A 16476-nucleotide genomic window follows, 5' to 3' on the forward strand; every position below is an offset into this window, starting at 1 on the left:
AGACATAAAAAAATAGAGATAAAAAAACAGAAATAGATACAAAGTGACGTCTGGCGGGCGCAAGCTGGCCAACAAGTTCAAGTTCAATGACATCAAACAATAACATAATAAAGAAAAAAAAAAAGAAAAAAACAAACATAATATGAGCTATGGTTATGGCATAGACCGACACACACTTATGCTATATTGTACATGCCATATATCAGTCTGTGGGTCTTGGGTTTATCACAATGGGAAATCTGAGAATTGTTAATTCATTTCTTGCCGGCGTTTTGCTCTACTAAACAGAATTTTGCATCTGCATTTGCATTTGCTGTGCCACACAACTTGGTCTCTCTTTGTCTTTTGGTAGCTGCGGCAACTGCAACTGCAACTGCAACTGCAACTGCTGCAGTAAGTGCCACAGAATTACAACAATCACAGCAGCCATTTCATTGTCAAGGCACAGCTGAACCAAAGGCGTTAATGGCCAAATTGTGTAATTTCTGTGGCTAAAATTGTGTGGTGTGGGCCACGTTCAGATGCTTGCCGAATATGGCTTACAGTTACCGTTACATATACAAATTGCTGGCAGTTAACCGCAAGCTCCGCCACTCGCTCACTGATTATTTACTTAAATGAAATTACCAAACCACCTTCCCCCCCCTGCCTAGCTTGCTGCTCTCCGCCGCAGCGACCTTGTCGCAGGAAGTTGAAAATTGTACCGCTGATAAAAATCGTATCGAGAGCTGCCTGCGCTTCCGCCAGACAGCTGAAGAAGTTGGTGGTTCACACGCCACACATTCAGAATTCTCGATTCTCGATGCCCGATTCTCAGTTCTCATTTAATTGAAATCAAGTGCAGTGGGGCCCTTTCGGCCACAAACGGCTCTGGCTGGCTAAATCTGGTCAATGGCCTCAGGCCACTAACAAAATGTGTGGCTCGCGTGGGTTAAATCAAAGCAAACTAAGTGGCTCTTTGCGCTGCTTTAAGAATTATAAATGTGCTTTTCATTTTTTTTCTATTTATTTGGTTTTTTGTTTTGCTACGATCATAACTCTGGGCTCTGTCTCCAAGTCATGGTCAATTTATCATACGCAGTTTTGATTTGAGCTTTGAGTTGAGCTCTTTACACTAACAACAGCAACAACAGCATATCCATTTCTGTGTGTTTTGTTTTTTCTTTTTGACAAATTGATGTACGACTGGGGCGTCTTTGGTGGGCCGAAACGAAAGTCGACGCTTCTCAGCAGGCTGCCAATGCTTATTTATGGCCAAAAAGCAGCATATGGCACAAAGGCGATGCGGACATGGTCTGGGCGGCTTCTAATTGTGTCACTGTCGAAAGTTTGGCCAAAAATCTGCCGGAGAATCGTGTGTGGACACAGATTCATCCTGTTGCCACTCGCACGCAGCCACATCGTGTGGGCTGCTTAACCCGCAAGTTCGTGATCTCTAACTCGCGTAGTTGTTCTTCAAGTGGCTATGAAATTCCACAACTACGCAGCCAACACACACACACACACACACACACAGACACACTTAGCTGCTGCTTAGCCACATTTCCATATCGGTCAATGGTCAGCGGCTGTTTGGCCCAGGCAAATAAGCCAGCAACTACTACGTCAAGTTTGACTACGACTGACTACAAAGTATGGGCTATTGGTATGTGGTATGGGCTATGCTACAGGTACCGAGAGAAGTACAGCCATGGCCATAAGTATATGCACAGGTACAGACAGTGTCAGCGTGTTTGCATACGAAATATTTACGATCGCCAGCAGCCACGCCTACCCCAAGTGCCACATACCGTTGGCCATGGGCTTATCAAGCAGCTGATAAGCCGGTACAGCACTTGACATTGAACCTGGTCGGGTGTAGCTGGCCAAAATGTTAATTATATGCGCGTGGCTAAGCTGCTGAGGGGCCAGCAAAAAATCTTGATTAAAGCCGCTGCTGCTGCTGCTGCTTTGGCTGATGATGCTGGCATGTGGCTGATATCATCGGCGAGCGCTCATGCAATTAATACTTGAGCATAATAATGATGTTTGCCTCAACGTAAGCCTGTCTAGAAATTTCCGTCGATAGTTGGGCATAGTTTGGCCAGATGCTTCGCGCTTAAAAAGCCACCTAATACAGGCTAATTAAGCGCGGCAAGTGGCTATAAAACCCCAAAATGCCATTTGACTTCCGCAACTCACGACTTTAGTTACCCATAAACAGGCGATTTTTATGCGCAATAAACCAAAAAAAATGTATATATATAAACAACAAAATATGAAGTTCCAGCCCGAAACGTACTAATGCCTTTGTAATTGGTTATAAATTAAGCAATCAGTTAAGCATCATCAAAACTTATATAAAATATGCTTATAGACAAGTTACCATCTTCTGACTGCTCCATCGCACCATGATGAAGTACTTTAAAAACATAAGCCAGGCTCGGCTCGAGCATTGATCAATTGTGGAGTCTCCAATTAGAAGTAGCCAGGTCCAAAACTCAAGTTCAGTGACTGTGACTTATCAGTTTTGTACGCCACATACTATAAATAACTACGACTTGGAGCATGAGTACTTTCATTGGTGTCAATTGCCCAGCCCCCAGATTCCAGCTCCAGCTGCAGCTTCAACTTCAAACTCCAGCTTCAGCAGCAGCAGCAGTTAAGTACGAGGTGAGGAATCGTCAAGCAGATGCCAAAAAAAAGAACCAACACCTGTGGCTCACAGCCATGTGAAAAAAAAAACGGGAGAAGCTATCCGAGGCTTGACGAAAATCTAATACCCTTTCGCATAGAACACATGGTTGCAATTTAATTTGTGTTGTTCAACATTTAATGGAATGACATATAGTCTGATTAGTAATAATTCTAATAATAATACTACAAATATTCGTTATGTTTCATAATTAAACCTTCAAATCTAAGATACTACAGTAAAAATAGAGACATGAGACATGGCAATTGTGTAAAAACAGATACGTTCTGAAATGCGAATTCCAATTTAATTTTTATTGTGAGCCGATTTAGACTTAAGACCGAACCGAAACAAAATTTTTTTATAAAAATGAATTAGTCTAAATGACTATCAATATACAAAATTAAAATATTAAATATTGGTTAATATTAAATTAAGGCGAGGCATTGGTTCGAACCGTCAACCGATAAATAGAGTTACATGTACCCTAGCAAAACTTGAATACCCCATGCGAGTTTATCAAAAACAATAAAAAGGAAGTCGAGCTCGAAATTGATTGATGAAAACGCCCCACGAAAATAAGCGAACAGCCAAAAGGCAGAGATGAGGCGGGAGCCAAGCAGAGCTTGAGTCTGAATTTTGCCGTCTGCTTTTTATGGCTTATAAAATAATAATAATGTGTTGCGGCTACCGGAGCTGCTGACAGACGACGACGACGGCGACGACAAGCAGTGGGACTGCGACTGCGACTGTGCCGTGCGCTGTTGTTGGTCCATTAACTTGGCCAGCAGCTGATGCGACCAATCGAGCGCCCAACTGATCGACCTTGAGCTTGAATTAAAACTTGAACTTGGCAGCTTAAAAATTGCATAAGGCGCCTGCGGCTGGCATGTTGACTGCGTTTGGGCCTCATTTGTAAATGGGTGGCACTTGGCCAAGCCAAGACACGATATGTTACCAATAGCTTGAGCTGAAAACAATTGGCAATTGGCAATTGGCATTTGACTGGCCTTTTGTCATGACGCAAAATGCCACTTGTTGTGAAGTATTTGAACATGTTTCGACTTTTTGCCGATTTGCGCATATTAATCATGGCTATAGCAAGTACTCGATTCACTGGCTATATTGATTTATATTTGGATGTACGGCGGGCAGCTGTCGAGAGTTAAAATAGATACAAATGTATCTCGCAGATACCAACAAGTGTTGAGTCATGAGCACGGTGTTATGTGTGTGTTATGTACTCATGCATGTATTAATTTAATAATGGAACAATTCAATTACCACACCACGCTGTGAAATTCTTGTAAGGCCAGCTCTGAGCTGCGGACTCTCTGCAAGTTCTGTAAGTTCATCAAACTCAAGTGTTGAACTCCACGGGCAGCCTCAGCGTCCATTGAGCTGTTTTGTTTGCTTGTTAGTGTAACAGATTGTGCGTGTGAGTGTGTGTGCGAGTGTGTGTGGCAGACAATAACCATAAGTAGGTGAGAAAAGTGATAGAAGAGGCGCATCGATCTAGCTATAATCAATTCTCAGCTCACACGCTTTAATCTTTTTTTCGGCCATTCACAAAAATGTTCTTAACTGCGTTTTTCTTGTTTTCCGCCTTTAAGTTTTTCTTTTTGGGTAGTTTTCCATATTGCGGCGCCTTAGCGGGAGGAGACGAGTGTGGCATGTGTTAATGAAAATTCCAAGAAGTCAATGCTGTATCGAGCATTCGAGCGGTGCTAAATGTGGGTCAACAAGACCGAATGACTGACTGACTGACTGACTGACTGACTGACTGACTGATTGACTGACTGACGGGCTCGTACTGTTGTCGCATATCATTTTGACTAGGCCAAATCAGTCAGAGGCAGCTGCAGTTGTTGCCTGTTTATTGAATGCCCATTAAAGAGTGCCACAATGTGCTGCGGCTGGAATTTAGTGTTTAGGCCTTGGTTATAGGTTTTGGTTTTGGTTTTGGTTTGGGTTTTCGTTTCAGTGTTTGCATGTGATTACTGCTGGCAGTAGAAGCAGCAGTGCAAGCACCAGCGCTGACCGATATTCTGCAGTCTGCAGTCATGAGAAATGGTATTTCGTTTGCCGCTCTTTACCATTTTTGGGTTTATTTGCCATAAAGTTTTGTTTAAGCAAGTCGTTAAATTGTACAAAGACAACTCCGTAGCGCTAGGCCAATGGGCCGTTTTATAGCTGCACCTTCCAGCGCTGGGATATGGTGAAAGCTAACACCTCGCTCGGGCAGATGCATCTAAAATAGGCCTTTGCCCACCCATTTGCCGAGTGTGGCCATTAGCACTCGGCTTTATTTATGGCAAGGGTCTGAATTTATTTTAGTATCTGTAGCCGTATGTAGCTGTATATGTATCTGTAGCTGCAACACCTCCCCCAGATGCACGGTCAATGGCATTTTTGCCTTAATTTCAATTTCAATTTAAATGGAAACGCATGACTCAATTGAATTTTGGACACCCCACGCATTTCGCATGGCAAGTAATTGAATTATTTTTTCGCCAGCGCTAAATGCAACGCAGACCTTTGGGCTGCGGGGCACTGTGACCACCCCTGACCCTGGACAAGTGTCAGTCGTCGCAGCTGCTGCTAGCTGATAGCAATTTGTCACAGAGGCCCAATGCCAAATTCTTTAATTAGCTGGACTTGCACCAAAATATCGACAAGTGCGCCTGAGCCTTAAAATGTGTGCGAAATTTATGGCCAAAATAATCAGAATAGACAGCGCATATGCGAGCATCTCCCACAAGAGTGCAATGTGGGCTGGTGGTTCAGCACTCAGATACTTAACAGCCTAACTGTAATTTATGTTGACATAATAAACCACTCACCGGCTTGCGTTAACGCTGGCAGCACCAACAGCAGCATGGCCAGAGACATCAGCTCCTCGAGTCCCAGAGGACTCGAACGTTTTCTTGTCATCGCTTTGCTTGTGTGTGTAACTGCAATGGAACAGGGATACAAAAAATAAAGTTAAACAAAATGTACTTTGGTATTGTGTCATCATTGTGTTCAACAAACGAATTGATCCATTAGACCTTTGACACTCGCCCGTTTAACCCTTTACAATGAATGGAAAAGAAAGAAAAAAACCACATACAACAATCAAATTGAGCCACAATATGTTTCTTAAACGACGGCACTTCATTAAAAAAGCATGACAGGGCACATGTCCTTATGTCTGCTCCCATTTTTTTTTGTTAAAATTTTCAATAGCCTCAACTGCTCGACAAAAGCAATTTACGTGCACAAACAGCAAAAGAATTTCGGGTGGGTTGGACAATTGTTGACAGTGAACTGCCACCACCAACAGCACCACCACCACCACCACCACCATACTACGGTCCGAGCTCGGTAAGAATCGGAGTCGGCACCCCTCGAGCTTATGTGGGGGCAGATCCTGACTGGCTGTTTTTCTTCAATTGTTTGCGGAAATCACTTGTTTGCTGATTTGACAGATGTGCAATTTTCCCTGACATGGCTCGCAGGCTCGCAATTGTTGGCTGTCAGCGCGGACCCCGTCTGAACTGCCAACCGAAAACAAAATGGTCCGAAAACCTTGTCATGTTGTGGTCCTGGACTTCAAATGTGGATATAGTTCTGTGAAGTTTCTGCTTCTTGATTGAAAATGTCAGCCACACGCCGAAAAACTTGTGTTTCCCCCGAACCAACTTATAATTAGCTGGGGCCCAACGGCTGACGACTGTATCTATATACGTTATGTACTCATCAGCACATAATACCATAAAAAGACAGCAACAACAAATGATAAAAGTTCTCAGCGGTCTCAGCGGTTCATATTTTCATTTATTAGCCAAGTTTTTATTTGCTTTTATGCGCCTTTAATCAAGTCCCTGGAGATGCAACACGTGAGTACGATACCATTTCCATTGAAGTGGGGGTTGCTTCAACCAGACGTGCTAGCTGGGGTAGAGTGAGGGAGGGGTAGGTGGGCGTAAGTTATACAATTTCATACATTCCCAACAAAAAAGGAAGGCAATAAAAATAATAGCCCAGTACCATGGGACAAATGTGCGAAGTTGCTGCTCAGATTTGAGCAAATTTATCGATAACTACATATATCGAATGGCAGCAAAAGAATTGCATTTGATTTATCGATAGCTTTGAAATATGTACATCAATTTGCAGCCGCTGCGCCACTGTACTGAATGTGGGGGGTCACAATGACCCCTCGGCTGCTCTTCTTTCGAAATCCGAATCCGAGTGGTTTCTGTTACACCCCTCACCTTTTTGTGTGTGAGGGGTTGGGTCGGGGGATAAGTGGGGGGGAAGCAGTGTCGTTTGCTCGCTAACGAAACAAGCAAATAAAATGAGCTAATGCCAGGCAGAGCGCGGCTCATCATAAATGCGCGAAATGTGCTCATTAAAATGCAGGGAAACGGCACAGGCACAGCCCCCTACCTCCTCCACCTCCTCACCCTCATCCGGCAGGCCCCCTGAGTGCGAGTTGAAGTCAGAGTTGGAGTCGTAGTCCAAGTCGCAGTCCCCGGGAGCCACAAATTGCATTGCTGCGTGCTGTGGCAAACGACAATGTTAAAAGCAATAACAACAACAACAACAGCAAGCTAGAAGAAGAAGAAGCAGCACAAGGTGTATGCAACACACGAAACCCGCCTCGACCAGGTTGAAAGATTGCTCCGCCGAGATGCAGCCTCAGCTTTAGTTGCGGCATTTTGATGACGAGTTGACATGACGAGCGACAATAACAATAATGATAATCTCACACGGGCTGTCCAATGATAATCATGATGCTGATGATGATGATGATGATGACGATGATGATGACGACGATGATGATGATAGAGTTGAAGCTAAAGCTGCTGGCTGCCACCGACAACGGAAGCGACACAAACTGGCTATTAGTTGTTGGCCAAAATGGCACTTGTTCTAAAGCTATTAGCAACACACGAACAGGCTAGCAACATGTGCCTGCCAACTGGCAACTTGTTGCTGTAATTATTCTGCCATTTGTTGTTGCTGTTTGCTAAATGGTAAACAATTTCAGCAGCCGTTTTCAGTATTTGGGTTAAGACCAAATAAAGGGGTGGCCAGCAGCCAGCGAACAGCGACCAGCTGGCCAAGTGTGTGACACAAATTCAATTTGTGAATGAAGCAGCCAAAACTAAACGCTCTCCACACAAATGTTAATGCATGTAACTAGCTAACTTTTACCCATGCCAATTGCCCAAAACAAGGCACGCGAGAGAGTCAATGTCGGGGGTTCCACGAACAGAAAGAGAGGGAGAGAGAGAGGGGGGTGGGGGAGCTACACACACACTCACACACACTCACACTGGCTAGCAAATGTCGGTCATGGGAAATTTGCAAGAGGCGCTGGACAACTGCAATGCCGGCTAGCTAGGGCCAATGGCAATGTATCATCATCAGCTACAGCCTCTTGACCAACAATGGGACGCCGTTGATATGCGTTATGAAAAATGCATGCAGGCTCTAACTCTGTGCCACCACGAGGCGGTGGCTCATGCGTGAAGAGACGACCGACGGCCAACAAATGCAAATGTTTGCACAGCCGCCCGACATGGTGGGCCGGCAAAGGCAACGGCGACTCAGACCCTGACTCTGACTCTGACTCTGACTCCTCCTGGATGCGCACAAAGGGTAAGCACTTGACAGGCAACTGTTTAAGGTTGAAAAATTACACAGGCTGCGAGTGTGTGTGTGTGTGCGTGTGTGAGAGTGTGTGCGCCTGCACCGCACTGTCTGCGGCAGCAGCATTGTGATTGTGCTGATTGTGAGCATGCGTGGCCAGCTGAGCAGTTGCCGCACTGCCGTGCCACAAAGTGTGCCCCCAGCTGCAACACAGCACACTAATATAAATGTATCGCCAGAGATGGAGCGCGGAAAATTTACATTTTACAAAGGCAGCACAGCCACTCGCGGCCTCAATGGAGGGTGGGAAAATTTCACATGCGCAACATTTTGACAGTCGCCAAAGGGAGAGGCAAGCAATGGGGCAACAAGGCAACGAGGCAAGCGAAATGCTTCGTTAGCATATGTATCAAAAGGTGTCTCTTGTCAGAGGAGCAGCTGTCGACTGTCTGCATTTTGAGATTTGTACCATGACCCACAAATATACATTGGCGCACGCATCTAACGACGACCCAGCAGCCATAGCAGCCGTGTGTATGCCAGTGGATGACTGTGGATGCCTCTGGATGACTCGCTGACTGGCTGACTGGCTGACTTGCTGGCTGGACTGGCTGAATGGCAATTTGCAACTGCAACTGTGCAACTATGCGGCTTTAATTGGATTCTGCTGTGGTATCAAATTGACATTTAGCACACAAGACCGAAACCGATCTACGTGCCTGCTCCATACGCCGTATGCCGATGTCCGATGTCCGATCAGTATGGCAGCAGGCAGCTGGCTGACCTAACCTCATGCGTTCAGTGTGATGGGGAGAGGGGAGAGGGGGTTTGGGCAAAAGGTGGCAATCTGACTCGGTATCCGCATCTCTGTTGCCAATTCCAATTGCTGGCTTATCGCATTACACTTTGATTGCTGCTGTTGCTGTTGCTGCTGCTGCTGTTGCTGTTTGGCGTTAATTTGGTTTTGTGTTCTTGGACAGCCATTTAACGGTGCGGCAGCAATTGCAAATTGCATTTCTTCCAATGCCAATTGGCCGCCTTTGCCTTGTTGGTCACGTCAAAGTCAATTGTCATAAATCTGCAATTGCCGCGGGGCCCTCACACCTTGTTGTGTCTGAGAGAGTGTGTGTGTGCGTGTTTGTGTGTCCGCCAATTGCCCATAGTGCAACGCAATAAACGCGCATAGTTTTGGCCAATTGCTGGCCAAATTGTTTGTGGCTTGAACTTGGCAGAACTTTGCCAGAACCTAGCGACCTGCAATGGCCACAGGAATGTTTGTTGCAAGAAAAAATCCAAACGATAGATTTACATATCTGTGCCTAAGAAATGGAAATGGGAAGTTATGCCTGGGAGTGTGATCAACTTGAGCCAGCGCACAGAAGTTCAAGTGAAGCTAAAGTTGGCCTTACAAATGATCGACCTTGCAACAGCAGCAGCTAGAGCCAATTGAGGCGCAGTAGTTGTGTCTTTGGCTTTGTGCAGAAAATTAATAAAGCTTTGGCCGCACGATCCGCAAACATAACGGTCTCTAGTGGCAAAGTCAGGGCAGTCAGGCCGGCGGGCCGGCAGACCGGCAGACCGACAGGGAGGCAAACAAGCGAACAAACAATCGCGCCAAATGTAAACTATGCCTCAGTCCGCGTCTCGGTCGCAGTCTCTCCGTCTTCGCTTGAGCCTGAGTCACTTGTCAGCTCTGTGGCGACGATGGCGACAATGCGGAAGCTGTTGCTGCTGCTCAAGCTGCCTGGCACGACAACAGCACAAGCAGCGTGCCCAGTACCGCCAACGCCAAAGACCAACATCAGCAACATCAACAACAGCAGCAGCAGCAGCAGCAGCAACAAGAGCAACAAAAGCAACAACAACTCCAACTGCAGCTCGTAGGCAATTTGCCATTTTGGCTTCGCTTGGCCAACACTTGAACTGGATTAGTTGGCTGCCTGCTTTGATTTGTGACAAATCTTGATGCAAGCTACCGTGTGCTTGCCTGCAGCATGCAACTGCCACACCATGTGTGGACTTGGATGCTGCCGCTGCTGCTGCTGGTGTTGGGTCAGCCAGCAGATCGTGCGCTGATTTTGTGTTAGCTTCATTTTTTTCTTTGCTTTTTTTGTGTGCAGCCTGCCACAAATTTCTCTTTTTCTTGGGGTCAAGTTTGTTGCTAGGCAGAAGCGTTCTGATTTCACTCGCTGTCGCTGTTGCAGCTGCAGCTGCATCTGCAGTCACTTAATTTAAGTTGGCGCGTTTTTTGTCGCTAGCGATTTTGCTTAGTGCCAGGCTTTTATTTGCCTAATTAAAAGCAATAAAACATTATGATGCATTTGGCAACGGCGCTCGTTTGGCGCTTTGGGGTCGAACTGAGCGCTACGTGTTTGTAAATATGAAACCCACTGTACGATTAGAACAATAACAAAATATTCCACTGTGTGGCCCAAAAACTACGGTTGGGTTTTTTTTCGACGCCCACACGTGTCAGTTGTCAATGTTATACAACATTCAATTCCATTTGCGAATTTCAGCAATAAAATAAATACAAATAAAGCCAAGCCAAAGTGTTCGTATTTAAAGTTTCTTTTTGTTTTATTTTGGCCACGATGAGCAAACGAGTTCTAATTATGCCAACTTTGAGGTTCTCCCGCGCCCCCCTCGCGCAACCAATTGAAATAGTTGCCCAGCAGCCAGCCCGAAAATACACTAGCAAAAAACAGTTAGTCAAATCGTAAACGCTTTTTGGCTACGTGATTTGCGAGCGCAATTTAGAAAAGTGGATCAATGCGCGCGTTTTTGGCGCGTTTTCAGCAGCTAAAGTCTCATTAATATGATTACTCATGACTATGTAATTTGCAAATCGAATAAAACAAGTGAAGTGTATGCCAAAATTTCTTGATGGGGATGCTAAAGGCAGACAGACAGACTGACAGACAGACAGACAAATGTGGAATGGCCCGGATACCAACGGCGGTTTATTTCGAGCGCCGTGATGTCATGGGCTCGAATTGGCGTTTAACTACAATCTGCAAGTCAGCAGCGATCATGAGAACTAAACTGACTCATTGATTGGCCAGTTAAGCATGGCTCCCCATATACACCTAGATAAAGATGTAAATACAGACACGCAAACACATGTCTGCATCGACAATTGAAGCTCAGCGAATGAAGAGCTGCAATCGGAGTTCTGTTTTTTATGTGCCATTTCTACAGACCCTACACTCATCCTGGGCCAGACGCAGTCGCTTCGAGGAATTCACTTGACTTGGCCAGTCTAATGCTGCTGCAACCAGGAAATGCCAATCAATGAGGAATATGCGTTCGCGCTGCTCACAACCAACTTTGATATAGAGAAGCCTCAGAACACTAGAGTCACCGGTCGCTAGTTGCAACAGTCGCGACAGCGGCCTCGACCAAAACAAATAAATTAAAAATTGCATTAAAATGTAGAAAATGAAAAACGTTGCCTTTTTCAGCTGATTTCAGACCGGGTGGGTGCTAAGGGACGGGGATCGGCAAGCCGGTCCGGTATAGCGGAGCTGGGCAGGGTTCAAAGCTTTGCCTGTCAACTTCAAATCGCACGTTTTCCTACGCGCTACAAAGTCGCGTCGTCGTCACCGATCGAGGCCCGGCTATGCTCATCTGTGCCTCTGTCTGGGCTGTCTCTGGTTCTCTTTGGCCCCTGGACGGACATAACAAAATGTGCTAAAATATGCACAAACATCGCAAGGAACCGACGCGACGCGACGCGATGCGATGCGACGCGACTAACCTAACCAAGCCTGGCCACTCACACTAGCAGCAGCGTAGCCCCGTGGCTGCTACTCTTCCTCTTTCTCCTCCTCCTCCTCCGCCGCCGCATATGAGTGAGTGTTTTAAATCATGCTGCCTGCCAAAGTCATGATTCATATACCGTTAGCTGCTCATTTCCACACAAATAAATGCCGAAAAGGAAAAGCTAGCCGGGCAGCGATTGAAACGAGCCAAAGCCAAGCGAAGCCTCCACTTCAGAAATAATTCAAAGATCGACGGCCCAAACGGCGCCTACGGCTCCGTTCGACAGAACTGCGTCTTCTATATGCAGCAGCCCTGGCAGCCCAACAAATTGCAAATAGCGCAGGTGTTTGCCCCGAGCTAAATATGTATATTAATCACCCGGCACGGGCTTGCAGGGAGCGAAGAAGAGCGGAAGAGATGGCTCTATGCATACCCACATAAATGTCCATTTGAGCATAAGCATATTTTCATTTCTTTTACGTCTAACTCTTTTTTTTTTTTGGAAATTTTAACACGTTCACGAAAATAATTAAAGCGATGTGCCATCATTAAGAGATGAACGTGAGATTTCGACAGTCAGTCAAGAAAGTATCTGAAAAGCAAATTTTGTTTTTACTACGCGTAGTTTTCACTTTTATTTGGCCAGGCCCGAAATTGCGGGCTGAAACAAGTTTGTTTACTTTTTGTCATGTAATTCAAATGAAAGTGTTCTGCGGGCCAAAAATAACAGCTGTAAATTATATTTAAATAAGTTAAAAGGGCTACAGTAAAAAGGAAAGTGCTCAGATATTTGGCCCTAAATGAAAAGTGTCCTCTGTCAAAAGATCCTTAACAAGAGTTAAAACCGCTCGGCATTGTTTGCAGCTGTTCATTGCACTTTACACTTTGGGCTATCATTATCAAGACTTAAAACCCCTTCCGAGAATGTTTTGTTCTTAAAAAACTCGAAAAAAATAATAAACAAAAGAAAAATTAAATGAAATTGAATTTCATGGCTGTCTTCTTTATTTTCGGCGCTTTTAAAAGCCAACTAGTTTGAGTCGTTGAGTCTATTAAATAAGGCGGGTTCTTAGAACTCTCGCGCACACGAGCTGGTTTTTCCGCTTTATAAGTTATATAGAAATGTGTGTACCTGTGCACGGTTAAGTCTAATTAAAGAGCCGTATGTCCGGTATGCGCCCACAGCTGGCACATGATGAACTATGCCATCCAGAAATGTTTATGTGGTTAGTCATTAAGCAGAGTTGTTGAAGTTTTGAAGCGTGTCTAAGCTTGGGTGTTTTCTGACATTCAATAAAATTCAATAGCATTTTTTACCACGTTATGAGGCTATTTATCATAGCAACAACCCGGCATCTTAAGTACTATTTCTATCTGATGCCTAAAACTCTCATACAACAGGCGAAAAAAACACTAAGAAGATTCGAAAAAAAGCTGGATTCGGATCTTAGATAAATACAATTTTTCGGAATCTTTTGCAAAGTGTAATAAGGTTTTCTCTAAAGATTCCCTGAAGTTATAATGCTCAGCCTAAAGTACATAGTAGAATTATATTTTTTCAAAATAATAATATCTTATATATATTAAGCTTACCCAGTCCACATTATCAAAGAGCCAAAGGCTAAAACAATTTCAATTTGTTGCATTTTCATAAACCTCCCCCGCCCTCCCCCACACACACTAATACCTTTAAAGCCCTGTATAAAATCTAACCCAATATAGTGGCACAACTTTCTGGCCCTCGATGCATATTAGCATGGATGATTGATGAAGTGTCAGATTGAAGGTGGCAGATTGAAGGGAGTTCAGGTCTCAGGGCCTGCTACAGCTATTTCGGAGTGGCTTCTTTCTGGGGGTTGGCAATTTGCGCATATTAAAACGGAATTTTATTTGGCGTTTTTAATGCAATTTATTAGCGCCAGCAAATTGGCCTTAAATTGATTTTTTCGTTGGCAACAATTTCTACCATAAATAAATTTACTGCTGACATTTCAAACATTGAAGTTGACTAAATGAATACTCCATTATTTGTCGCACACACACACACACACACGCACACAGAGACACTATGTATTGTGTTTTATTATGCAATCCCTGACATTTTGAATATCGAATTTAATTTGGTCTGTCATTGTCATTGTGTCTGGCACTGGACTGGAAATAAAAAAAGCCTGCCTGTCGCTTTGTAAATGGCAGAACATTTATTTCATATAGAGAGTTCATTGTTTATTAACGTATTGCCCCAGCTGTGCTCTATATGAATGAATGTTTTAATTGAAAGTTGAGAATGCTTAAAGCTGTGGCAAAGGGGGCTGGGTGGTTTGCCTCCTGCCAGAGATGTCGAGAAGCATGCCACAGGAGACACTTGAGGGCAATGGAGTCAAGTATGCAAACAATGCAAAAGCGGCAAGCGTCGGAATTTGCCACAAGCACAAGGATATGGGATCTGGGATCTGGGCACAGTATGCAGCCAGCAGGATAACACACAGGAACGTGGCTGATGACACGGACTTCAATAATGAGCGCCATATCTGTTGTTGTTGTTGGCATTTGGGGGCGTCTGTGCATGAAAGCAGCGCCAGTCAACGCCACTCTTTGTTGCCACATAAAAATGCAAAAGCTCTGTCTGTGAGCTGTTGTGGTTGTGGGCACTCGAGCTGAGGCACGCACCTTGCTGCACCAGCTCCCTCAGCTGCTCTGGCTGACTTCAAGGCAACATGCAGCTAGCGCTCCTGTTTTGCCTGTTTCTGCCCCATGTTGCATAAATTAGAGGCTGCTCAGCCACGCCCCCAAACTGTTGGCAACTGCTACCTTTGTGCGACTCAATTTGCTGACTTTATTGTCGACTCTGCTAAATTATTTATTTATGCAAATTGAAGCAGTTAAATCGCAGCAGCTACAGCAAAAAGTGCAGCTGCAATTTGTATTCCAATGCCAATTTATCATTGCATACTTTTATGGGCAGCGCCAAAGTTTTGATGTCTCAATTGGTCCGCTGCAATCTCTGTTGCCAATCTGCCCCAGCTGATTTACATACCTGCAAAAAAATGAGAAAAGACAGGGTATTAGTTAGACGAAAAGTGATTAATGAGGCTTACAGTTTTAATGCTTATTATTAAACACTCATTTCTCGATTGCTTGTTGTTTGTGCCAAGTCATTAGTTGACATTAAGCTGGCCGCTGGAGAGCAAAAGCGCGTTATGTCTGCAGCACGAAATGTAACAAACTGAAATGTAAATCATGCCGACAGCAGCAGCAACAACCACACAGAAAACGACACCACGCAAAGTAGAAAACAAGAGTCAAGTCCACGAATTTGGGTCAGCAGCCAAACAAACAGCAACAACAACAACAAAGCGAACAACACAAAATGTTCAAGTTAAACGTGTGCCAGACCCACAACAACAACAACAACAACAACTGCGTCAGCAGCAACTACGTCATGTAGGGTATGCACAATGTTTAATTGAACTGATTTACGTACAATATTTTCCCATCATATCAGCCGCTGACTAAGCCGAAGGGGAATTTTGAAAAAGTTTCAATTCGGAATTCGTATTGTTGCTAAATTTATACATTTTTATAAGCCATAAAATATTTCAGCAAAATGTTCAGTTGGAACAAGGTGAAGAGCTTTCACATCATTTATATGATCAAAATCTTTAAGATCAATAAAAACATATATACGTTCAAAAATTAGGCGTGTTTATTCTCATTTGATAAACTATACTTTATTTATTTAAATAATTGATGAAACGATGCCAAAGTATCGGCACAGAAGTGAAATTTAAAGTCAGACAGTTCAAGATATAAAAAAAAAACATAAAAAAGCGGCTTTTGGAATAACATGTGATCAACTTTATAAAACATTCGCACTAAATTCTAATAAGTATAATACTTTTTTAAACATATTTTTAAGAGACTACACAGAAGTAAAACTTAAACTCAGGTAGCTTGACATTATATATGATAAGCTTTATTAAACTAATCAGATTTTAGTTAAGCATAAACCCGCCATATGCGATTCAAGAGGCAACATAGAAGAAATATGATAGTAAGGCCGAAAGCAGCAGAGATATTTCGATATTAATGTGGCTCCAAATTGAAAATGCCAACTACTCGGGATGATTTAAGCTTAGCAGCGATTAACCGTGTCAATAAATCTTGGTAATCAATTGCTAAAACGCTGAGAGATCTACAGAAATGCCAGCTGGGGAATTCCAAAGAGAAAGTATTTGCTAGCCAGAAGCTAAGGCTGCATTTACTAGTATTTGTATTGACAGTTTACCATAGGCCTGGTCTCCGTGAGGAGGAGCTTCATTAGATATGCCCTAAACAGAGATAGTGCTGCAAATAAATAACTGTTCTTTTCATTTTTTACTGCTTACCTTAGT

General features: G+C 44.0%; 1 protein-coding gene across 1 annotated transcript in view; it reads right to left on the bottom strand.

The window, feature by feature from the left end:
- Positions 1-16476, bottom strand: part of tnc (tenectin) — a 39238-nt gene that overhangs the window by 17286 nt on the left and 5476 nt on the right. The window contains exon 2 of the mRNA XM_064695052.1: positions 5518-5628. Coding sequence (XP_064551122.1) covers positions 5518-5608 — 91 coding nt within the window. The 5' untranslated portion in view covers positions 5609-5628. The remainder of the gene's footprint in view (positions 1-5517; positions 5629-16476) is intronic.

Source organism: Drosophila montana, unplaced genomic scaffold (assembly GCF_035044405.1).
Source record: "Drosophila montana isolate Dmon_TW-CO22-7 unplaced genomic scaffold, ASM3504440v1 contig_3733_1, whole genome shotgun sequence".
NCBI lineage: Eukaryota > Metazoa > Arthropoda > Insecta > Diptera > Drosophilidae > Drosophila > Drosophila montana.